This window comes from Cyprinus carpio, chromosome B4 (genome assembly GCF_018340385.1).
Source record: "Cyprinus carpio isolate SPL01 chromosome B4, ASM1834038v1, whole genome shotgun sequence".
In the NCBI taxonomy this organism is placed as follows: Eukaryota; Metazoa; Chordata; class Actinopteri; order Cypriniformes; family Cyprinidae; genus Cyprinus; species Cyprinus carpio.
The window spans coordinates 12,665,786-12,677,241 of NC_056600.1; the positions used below are offsets into that span (position 1 = coordinate 12,665,786).

Sequence of the window (11,456 nt, forward strand, 5' to 3'; positions counted from 1 at the left end):
TGAACACACACCTAGAGCAGTGGGCAGCCATTTATGCTGCGGCACCCGGGGAGCAGTTGGGGGTTGCTCAAGGGCACCTCAGTCATGGTATTGCCAGCCTGAGACTCAAACCCACAACCTCAGGGTTAGGGGTCAAACTCTCTAACCATTAGGCCACGACTTCTCATGCTATGCAATACTACAAATGAACTCCTTTTGTGCTCCACAGAATAAACCAAAAGGGTTTCGAAAGACTGTGGGTGAGGAGACAAAAAACTGCATTTCATCATCAGCATCTGGTCATCAACATCAAATGTTTTTTTTGCGTATGTGTGTTCGGTCCTGCAAAATCAGCTTGTGGTGAACTTAAATGCCCAGGCTGCTATAAAGTGGTAAAGATATTTCAAACAAAAAGCCAGAACTGCCCATCCATCATCTGTTTTTAACACATGGACAAAAGATCTCCCACAGTGTCTCGCTGTATAACTATCACATGGTCACCCCAGACCCTCCATTCCTCTGGAATGCTGGGTTGTCTGCCTGCAACTCTACTGTTTTAAATAAAACACTCATTTTTAGTGCTAGCTCAGACTTGTGCAGAAAGATCTGTAGTTACGTTAAATGCAACTTTTGACGTGCCTGACATAAAGGTGTGGTTTGGGATAGAGATAGGAGTAGATGGTTGGAAGAGGTAAAGGGAAAGAACGGACCAAATGTTGGGCTATTTTATGATTCATCCAAGGTATGTTCCGAGCTGAGGAAGGGAATGAATGTTTACAGATAACTCAAATACTGGCTCTGCATCTGAATATGCGAACAACCCAGCTACACGGTATGCAAAAACAGTATTCCAAATGGGAAGGATGTCAGACTGCTCAGTATTCATGATACAGTAGGCGAACCCGGATGACCTTCTGCATCCGCCAAGCCACTGAGCTTCTGAAATGTGCAGGCAGTGAATGCTTTGCTATGCCATGAGGCCAATAGTTGAATTAAAAATAGTGTCGAACTAGAACTAGAGTGGCTCTTGTAAGTAACAGGAAGTAAGTTCTCCATTGCTGAATTGTACTTGTTTAACACTTAAGTAAATCTTTTTGTGGTTTTTGCTTGTAGGGCTACATCAAATGACAAGAACATATAGTAAAAGGACAGTGTCAACAATGCAGATGTAGCTGGCCATGGACTTTTTATTCCACACAACTGCATATTTCATCTAGTTTGTTGTCAAATTCAGTACATAGTTTGAAAGTTTGGAAATTTAATTGCAAACTGGAATTTATTGTTAAAACTACTTTAATAATCCTTACTAAATCACAATTATTACAAGATGTTTTGATATGTTCTTACCTTTGGCAGCAGTATAAAGTTTCTTACATTGCACCACCATTGGATGCACCATAAAAATAACACCTTAGACGAGCTCTTCCATATAAAAGCCTTTTCATCTTACAATTACTATATTTATATCCATAGCCTGTACTTCAGATAGAGACATCAAGAGAACACGTTTCCTACAGGAAACAGTTCTGTCACCATGGCTCTGCTTCAAACAGAGCAAAACTCATAGACCTTTGTCCATCCATAAGTCTGGCTGAGAGGCCAGAAAAAAGGAAGATGGAGAACAGATTCATACCACAAGTTTCTTTCCATCCCAGACAGCAGGACTGAGAAATGGAAATCCACATGAGTCAAGCTGGAAGATCATCAACCGAGACAAAAATAATAAAACAGTAGTAGAGGAGTAGTGGAGTAGTTCGCCTGTGTGTAAAGGGAACTATCTGGGGTTTACTTTCAGTGTAGTAAAGATTGATGCCCTTATGTTCATGAATCATAACACTTCATGACTTCTAATATCTACTGAAGATGATGTGATGATGCTTCAGAGAATGTTGATGATAAAATGGAGAGGAAATTATTCACATTTAACAGTTTTGGCTAAATGTATTATATTATCTGAATACTGCATATAATATTAATCTATTAATTTCTACATGTGACCTTATTATAAGGATTGATACCATTAGTATCCCTCCACACATGTAAGAAATCTGGTTTATTGAAATAAAGGTGAACAAACTGCTTTGGTATTTGTTTTTTTAACAAAATAAAACAACAAATCGGGGAACTTACAACTTTTACAACAGTCTGCCAAAGTTACTGTAATCATACGGTTCAATAATTTGACTAACATTGTGATGCTGTGAAATGGTGTATTGAATACATGGAAAAAATGTTATTTACCATAGAATCGAAAACAATCGCTGTTACAAAATAAGATGAACTGCATGCAGATAAAATATGGTATAAATGTTGGCAGAGTTCAGAAATTCAAGCTGATACTAATTCAACACAAAATACAACACAACGACACTGAAATTCCTCAGTTAAATAATAAACAAAACAAAACAAAAAAACTTTAGCAGTTAGCTAAACCTCAGCAATTGTCCAGCATTTTATTGTATTTTTTTCAGTTTTGTGTGCATTTCAGTTTCCGTTTAATTCTAGATATCCTTCAGCATTGCTGCACATTTAGCCATTTTATATACAGTCAGATCTGATTTTCCATAACTTGTACTCTAAACAATCTAATTTCCTTACCGGCAGGCTTAATAATAACATGATTACAATTTTGAATGATATTGTTTAACATGCGGAAATATTAAGATGCAGTTAGATGACATACAGTGCAGCTTCTTATAGAGTGCACACTGGGCTATTCACAATTTGCACAAAAATGTCTCTCTATAGATGGGAATATCTTGTCTAATTCGACTACTCTTTATACAGTACCATACAAGACTATTTTATTTTCAAGATCCCAGACTACTGCTGCCCATTTTTTCATACAGATGTGTATGTTTTTAGAGAGAAAATATTGCATGTAACCAGATGTGGTTGCCGGGATCATGAATAAAGATGAGCATATGTCAATCAGAGTGTCTACTAAGAGCAATAGCCTTAAATTGTTTGATAAACTACTGGCAAGATGGGACTCTAATCAAAGATGATCTCTGAGGCCTGGCGTAGGCAGTTAGCCGTGTCATCTGGCATACTGCTGTGTGTGATGTTGTTTCCATCCAAGCGCAGGGTCTTCAGTCGAGAGTAGTTGACCGGAGAGCTGAACTTGCAGATATTCGTCAGGTCAAACTCTGCAGAAACGGAAGTGGAAATGGAGTAAAAACCAAGCAAAATCTGTAGCTTGAACGGATGGAAACGTAGTAAGACTTACTGTTTATCTCGTTGACTTGCAGGTACAGGTGCTCGAGTGATTCGTTGATCTCCGGGATGGACTTCAGCTTGTTAAAAGACAGGTCAAGCTCAAGAAGAGAAGACACATTGAACACACCTGCAGGGATTCCAGAGTCCACCAGCTTGTTGTGAGAGACACGAAGATACTGCAGGACCGGGAGCTTGGCCAGGTAGCCGTTAGGGATGCTGTCGATGTCATTATTATCGGCATAGAGCATCAAAAGCGAAGGTGGAACTCCCGAGGGAAGTTTCTTGAGCTTGTTCTCGCTCACATCCAGCAGAACCAGGGACTTTAAGCCTTTGAAGGCACCTGTGATGCTCTCGGTGGTCAGCTTGTTCTGAGACAGCTGGATGGTGGTCAGGTTTTCCATCCCAGACAAGGTGTTAGCAGGGAACGAGCTCAGCTGGTTGCCTATCAACTTCAACTCATCCAGAGACTTCGAAAGAGGACCAGGGGGCTTGGTCAGCTTGTTATTACTAAAGAGGAGCTTCTCCAGTTTGCTCAGTTTCTCAATGGTACCGGCCTGGATCTTGTTGCTGGTGATGTTGTTGTTGTCCAGGACGAGCCAGCGAAGGTCGGTGGCGTTATCGAACACGCCAGTCTTGATCTCCTCAATTAAGTTGTTCTGTAGGTAGAGGTATTTGATGCCGCTTGGCACGATAGGGATGAACTTCAAGTTGCGCTCGTTGCAGTACATGGCTGTGGGGAAGTGGAGTGGACATTCGCACTCCTGGGCACAAATAGGAGATGATACTGCCTCCATTGGTGCGGAGGGGAAGTAGTATTCTTCATAGTAATCATATTGACCCAAACTCTGACATAGCAGTCCAGCCAACAGGAAGAAGCCAAGAGCAAACATGGCTGCACAACTCAGTCGAATCCAACCTGGAGAAGAGAAGAGAGGAGAGGAGAGGAGAGGAGAGGAGAGGAGAGGAGAGGAGGAGGGAAGAAGAGAGGAGAGGAGAGGAGAGATGAGGAGACGAGAAGAGAAGAGAAGAGAAGAGAAGAGAAGAGAAGAGAAGAAGAGAAGAAAAGAGAAGAGAAGAGAGGAGAGGAGAGGAGAGGAGAGGAGAGGAGAGATGAGGAGACGAGACGAGAAGAGAAGAGAAGAGAAGAGAAGAGAAGAGAAGAGAAGAGAAGAGAAGAGAAGAGAAGAGAAGAGAAGAGAAGGGTTTATATGGTTACATAAGTGGCAATATTAAAATGTGAAAAAATGTTTAAAAATAACAGAACTTTCTACGGTCAACCTCAGACATAAACAAAACCCAGAGACATTCTTCTAATGGAAATTGATGACTTCATCCAAAAGAATGCAAATAGGCCCAGGCAGTCGTTCCTCCCTTTGCAAATTAGACCCACATTGCTTATGTGCAGATCCAAGTTTATCTCAAGTTACTTTATCCTTACCTCATACTTATAGATCGCTTTGTCTATGCATGCTATGCCGAAGAATTATTGCATAGCAAATGATGAATAATGCAAGAGTACTTTTATAATATTGTCTAAACAATTACTATTTCAAGTTAAAAGAAAAGAAGAATAAAGGTAGATCAGGTGTCATGCATGCAATTTTGCAACAGTATTTGTGAATAACAATTTAAGGAAAATACTGCATAATCTCTCTCTGTTCATGCACAATACAAAAAATCATGCATGCATAATATTTCTATCATCTCATGCATTTTTAATAAGTAATCGTTTATGTGAAAAAATTTATAACATCTTAACACAATGTTTTGAATAAAATGCATGCATGGAAGCTTCTCAAACATCACCAAGCTGAATATCTGCAATATGATAATACATTTTTTCTTCAGTCCGCCCCAAAAATCTGCCAAGCAGATTTCTAATAATCTCATCCAGACAGAACAAAAGCGAGCATTAAAACCGCAGATGCTAGATATCCTTACCTTCCTGCTTCTCTCTCTGTGCACGACTTCAGGTAGAGTTGTGTGCGGCCCGAGGACTCTGGAGAGAAAGAGTAAGGGAGGGAGAAAGCAGAGAGTGAGAGAGAGAAGGGGGGAGAGAGAGAGAGAGAGAAAGACACTCAAACCAGACCTTAGTCACCCAAGATTGATAGAAAACAGCAGTCAGGCGGTTCTAGTGTGTAGATGTCAGCAGTTGTTCCCTGAGAAACATATGGATTCTAACAAGGTTCAGGTGTAGCAAAGCAGTTTGGGACATGTAGTTCTTCATGGGACACAGAAAGGAATAAAGGCTCACTTGGGAGGGTTTGCAAAATATATATACCTGTATAGTCACCACAAACACGCACACACTTTTCCATCCCATCCTTTCCAAACAATCCCACAAAACAATTCAATTATTGTTTGTGAGACACAAACAAATCTACAGACACCCCATCGCTGGTTCCGTCCTCATAAAAATAAATTTTCTCAACAAAACAAAGGTTAATGAAACTATTTGGAAAACTGTCTGCAAAAAAACTGGCTACTTGAGATGGCATCTGCCTGCTATTAGACTACTGGGCTGTAAATAAGATGTGGAAAAATTGACCAAATAAGACGGTAGTGGGCCAAACCAGACTTACATAACCGTGTTGACTATCTGAACGGAGAGTGTATCCAATTCTTAACAGCTGGTAGATTGTATATCATCAAACGGTGTGCCATCTTTTAATGTTAAGCCTCATAAAATCCAGACGGCTTCTGTCTGGCTGTGGTCATGGACTTGTGTGATGGGAAGCTCGCAAACGGTGGTGGGCTGTATGTCATGAGGGACCTAGGAAAGATGGTGCTGACTGCAGGTCAGTTTAGTTTTAATAGCATACATCGGCGCTTAGGAATGCAGTAAAGCCAGAAAAACCAGATGAGAGGTCGGTTCTGTAAGCCTTGTGTGTATCAGAGGTACTGAGATTATGTACTGTCTTTGATTACTACTGCAAAATCAGTAAAGAATATGAAGATAAAATCTGCACACCAAATGTAAAAAAAAAATAATAATAATAATTATTAACACAAAATAATTAAAACAAAATATAAAATAATGAAATAATAAATGACAATAACAACATGTTTGTAAACTGAAGTCTTTGGTCATCGTTTTACATAATTTTTTATTTTAAGATTTTATTTACTTATTAATTTATTTTATTATTATACTTAGTATAAGATTATACTTGAGTGTGTTGATTCAAAATGAAGTTTAAATTAAATTAAATTAAATTAAATTAAATTAAATTAAATTAATCATGAAAGGTCATTGATCATCATTTAAATGTCAGGTTCACTGAGAGTGTTGATTTAAAAATAAAATAAAATAAAATAAAATAAAATAAAATAAAATAAAATAAAATAAAATAATGTAGGGTCAATGATCACCATTTAAAGGTTCACTGAGAGTGTTGATTCAAAATAGTAGAAAAATAAATAAAATATAATAAATTAAAATAAAATAAAAAATTTAAATAAATGAATCATGTAGGATCAATGATCATCATTTTACTTGAAAGATGTCATGTTCAGTTAGAGTGCAGATTTAAAACCAAGTATAAAGCATAAACAAAAAAATTAAATAAACTTATTAGGAAATATAATCATTAAGAAAAATAAATAAATGTAAACAAATAAATCATTTAAACATATCACTATGTTACAAAAAAATGGGCGAACAGATTCGAGAGAGAGAGTCAGATTCAAACACTAGTTGCATACTCGAGCACCATGGCTTGTTATGGCATGTGCGCTTACTGCTAGGCCATAGATCTGATGCCGCTGGGTCGGGTGGTCTTAAACTGCTCTGGATCAATCTGACTGCTGCAGTGCTCATACCTGTCCCATACCAACAGCACTATGACCTTATCACCCATTCCTCATCTGTCACGTCCCTTGCAGCTCACCCCTCACTCACTGTAGGGCAAGCACATGGTGCTGAGCTCATGTTGGGACATCATGGATGAAGTTACGCAGCAGGGGCAAGTCACGGCAAACCTGTGCAGCTCTTCCTGATGCAGGTATGTCCGGTTTGCAGTTGCCCCCAAATCATGTAAAAATGGTACATCTGCAGGCTGTAGAAGCACTTTTTTTAGATGATACAAGTGCATTGTTTTCTGCATACTGCAAACACACTCCTAGACAGACATAGTTATTTGCCAAGTCGCTTATTACACTTTACACGCTCATTTCACTAGTCTTCATTGAAGGCAGTTAGCTTTGGTTGGACACTGTTATTTTAGTATCATTGGGATACAATTATATTTTTTATTAATATTTTGAATCAGCTTTTATTTCTATCCTTTCTGTTTTCATGTTAATTTCAGGTAAAGTTTAATTTTGTTATGAATACTTTTATTTATTTGTTAGTTAGCTAATTTTAATTAATCTTTCTTTCTTCATGTATTTATTCATTCATTCAATAAATATGTCTATATAGTTTTTATTGATTTTTATTTCCATTTTAGATCGAGTCATTTAGTACATCAAGTTTAAAATGAAACTAAATGGAAATCAGAAAAGCTGCCTTAAAAAATATAAGGTAACACTTTTACTTAAAGCCTTTATAATGCATTATGAAAGTATTAATTATGCCTAATAATGCATTGCACAAGCTTATGAATAATTGTAACCACAGTTAATACATTATAACACGTATCAATTCATTGTTACACTATGCATGTTAAATTCGGTTATAATTATTTATGGCAAGATATAATATATTAAAACGCACATTATGAATAATTATCATGCTTTAATAACCCATTAAAATGCATTATAATATAGTATATTTTACAGTCAGTAACAAACAGAAATTAAATAGTTTGGTATATTACTATACTATAATTAAATGACATACACAGTTATTAACAAAATATACAGTGACCAAACTATAACATTGACACTATATTTCTTCTTCTTCCAGTAATATTCTGGCAACCACAGTTGGCGGCTTTGTTGTTGTTGCTGTTATTGACCATAAATGTATTTATTTGACCATAAAGCCTGTGTCTTCTCAAGCCTGATTATTTCCAGCCCAACTTCATGCAATGACATTAAATATTTTGTAAGAGTACTCTGTTGTCCAGCTGTGTTCTCACTGCCTTTCCTGTCTCGACATTGACACACACGGAAAATAAAAACCTCAGCATCCTGAAGATCACTGGAAAGATTCTGCTAGAGGATTTCTACCATTTCCTCTTTTCATCTCACCTACAGGAGTTTACAGTGACGTTAGTGGATAAATTCCCTCTGTCTTCAAGACTACGCACAGGAAAGTCCACAACTGCGTCTGGGTCTTGATGTTTCCAGTCAAGTTTCGTAATTTCCGACCTTCGTTTTTTCCTGGCCTGGATGCTTTTGAGACAGACAAATATGTTTGTAGACAAGGATTATATTGTAATCCAACTGAGTAAACTGAGACGTTTTACAAATCTATCAGAAAGCTGATTCTCCTGATCTTGTCAACAGCTTTATAATGTTTCCTCTCCGTAGCTTAAGTTGATATTTCTACTTGATCTGACACTTAAAAATGACCTTTACTGGCAAAACCGAATACTGTCAGGCTGCTACAGTTATAACCTTTTAATCTTGTTTTCTGTTAAATGATTATCGAGCTGAGTCATGATACTCATTTCATGAGGAATACCTCATATGTTTCCAATTACAATACATGTCTTTGTCAGCAATAAACTGATTTAGTCACACACAATTTACATTGGTTTTTAAAAAGGCAGAGAGAGCTGACTAAAAAAAAAACAAGCGAAAAACACCACTAAAATTTTCAATATGGCTTATGTTTACTGTGAAACAGTAGCAAAACAAACCTTGGTCTGCCAGTCGGCTTCATGAACTAATACTTTTATTAACAGATACTGATGTTAAACCCTTAACTCTTTAATATTTGAGAGCTATCCATCACTTAAGTCACAAACAGCACTTCACCTTAGAGATATTGAATATTCTCTATAAATTACTCGCAAAAACAACATTGTGAATCTAGTTATGATTCAGTGAGGTTTTTTTTTATTAATCTGATGATTTTGTCAGTGTGAAAGGGAAAAATAATGTAGTTGATATATATTTCTATGAATCAGTTCAAACTATGAACTTCACATGAATCAACCCCGAATGATTAGAGTGATGAATAAAAATATATAATAAAATATTTTCGTAAAATACATGCAGTTATACATATAGGTGAATGTAAATTAATGATTGATGTTTTTCAGTGATATTTATAATGCATTTTACATTTTATGCAACTTATTTGAATCTATGTGGATGTATTTATATTTGCCCTGAAATGTAACAAATATAATACAATATAATAAGTATTAATAAATATGAATATATAATATATACACATAAATGTGTGTGTGTGTGTGTGTGTGTGTGTGTGTGTGTGTGTGTGTGTGTATTTATTATTTATTATATAAAACAACACTAATTCAAACAGGGTGGGTGTTTGGGAAATTATTGTCACTAAATCTGAATAAACAAAGAAAGAAATAATATATTAAAATATGCATTAATAAATATTACATTTACAAACTAAAACAAACATATATGTAATTTTTAAGTTATATAACCCACCAGTACTTTAAACTGGGAGGGTGTTTTGGGTAAATTAGTGTCACTAAAATGACCAAGCAAAAGGTTAAAAATATCTGAATAAACAAACAAACAAACAAATTTCACACACACACACTCATGTTTGTCTCTTTGAACTGTGTGGATAGTCCATAGACTTTTATTATTACTATTACATATTATGTTTATGCCTAACCCAGCGCTAACCCTAACCCTACCCTTACAGAAAACCTGTTTGCATTGTTACACTTTCAGATAAACATCATTTACTATTTTAATATTTTTTCTCTCGAGGGGACCGAAAAAAAAAAATCAGGTTTTATTATCCTTCAGGTTTTATTATCCTTGTGGGACATTTGGTCCCCAAAATTTAGCAAAAACAAACACACACACACACACACACACACACACACACACACACACACACACACATATATATATGCATAATTTTCATATCTTAAAAATGAGGTGATCTTAAACATCACTCTTGGTTTTTAGAGCAAATTGGTGTTACTAAAATGTCTTGTTTTAAAACAATATGTTCACGTTGTAAAATCCCAGCTATCAGCTCTCCTCTTAATTAGTTAGAGGCATTTAGACTCAGTTTGGACACAAACAGTCAAGTGTTGGGTGATCCAGAGGCGGACAAACGCACCTCAGACACCTCAGTACTGCCACAAACAGACTCAGTGCCGAGCCTCACATTGGCAAACACACACTGACACACACACATGGTAGCACATGTGCCACAGACGGCTGCGAGAGTAATTTCAGACCTCAGTATATCCACTTAATATAATACTAGCAAGCTAGTTAAGATGTCACAGCTCACACACTCGCATGCTGTGGAGGCATGTGAGAGCGAGAGCTGATCAAAGCTCACACTTCAGCACTGTCCTGTTCTGAGGGATAAACGTCTCCCAATCTGAGAAATATTTTGACTTCACTTTTACTATGTTTTTTATTTTAATTCTACTTTAAATATTAGTAATTTTGTTTTGTGATTTTGTCATTTTAATATTGTATTTTTATAAACATGTCTATTGACTTCAAATATATATAGGTTTCTGTTTTAGCACTTCAACTTTATTTCAGTTAGTTGCCAAGGCATAATCTTTTAATTGTCATTTAGGTTTAAGTTTAAATTTTCATCTAAGACTTCAAATAACCTTTTTTTCTTTAAGATAACAATGCTGCTTTAATAACATTAATATTCTAATAAAGTGCCTTTATTTCTTATTTTAAACTTTATTTCATTATAATCTTTTTTAGCTTATTTAAATAATTATTTAAAGGCAGGAAACAGGCTTTCACAGAAAACTGCGTAGATATAAAACATTGTCCTTTTGTGTAGATATATGATTATGGGTGATATGTATACTTAAATCTCACAACATAAATAATAAACATGCCATTTTATTATTTATATAAATAATAATCATTTTATTCTTAATTTTATTCCCACCTTTGCTCTACTCACTGTAAAGCTCTTGTCCAGTGCAGTGTGGTGATATTAGCTTTTCCCCTCAAGTAAGAAGAGATGCTTTAAAAGCCACAGTTGTGAAATATACCACCTCTCACACACTTAGCTCTCTGGTACACACACACACACACACACACAATCCCACACTGTGTCCCCTCAGTCTCTCTCTCTCTCCCCCCCCCCCACACACACACACACA

General features: G+C 36.3%; 1 protein-coding gene across 1 annotated transcript; it reads right to left on the bottom strand.

Annotated features, from left to right (window-relative positions):
• Positions 1 to 2,017: 2,017 nt before the first annotated feature.
• Positions 2,018 to 5,431, bottom strand: lum (lumican). Its single transcript, XM_042721996.1, has 4 exons — positions 5,288 to 5,431; positions 5,140 to 5,197; positions 3,209 to 4,114; positions 2,018 to 3,128 (listed from the first exon to the last, which is right to left on the bottom strand). The coding sequence occupies exons 3-4, from the start codon at positions 4,086 to 4,088 to the stop codon at positions 2,974 to 2,976; spliced, it is 1,035 nt and encodes a 344-aa protein (XP_042577930.1). The 5' UTR covers positions 4,089 to 4,114; positions 5,140 to 5,197; positions 5,288 to 5,431; the 3' UTR covers positions 2,018 to 2,973.
• Positions 5,432 to 11,456: the final 6,025 nt, after the last annotated feature.

Coding starts and splice junctions, on each gene's coding strand:
- lum (XM_042721996.1), bottom strand. CDS start 4,088: ATGTTTGCTCTTGGCTTCTTCCTGTTGGCTGGACTGCTATGTCAGAGT. Junction 3,129..3,208: donor GCAAGTCAACGAGATAAACA/GTAAGTCTTACT, acceptor CCGTTTCTGCAG/AGTTTGACCTGACGAATATC.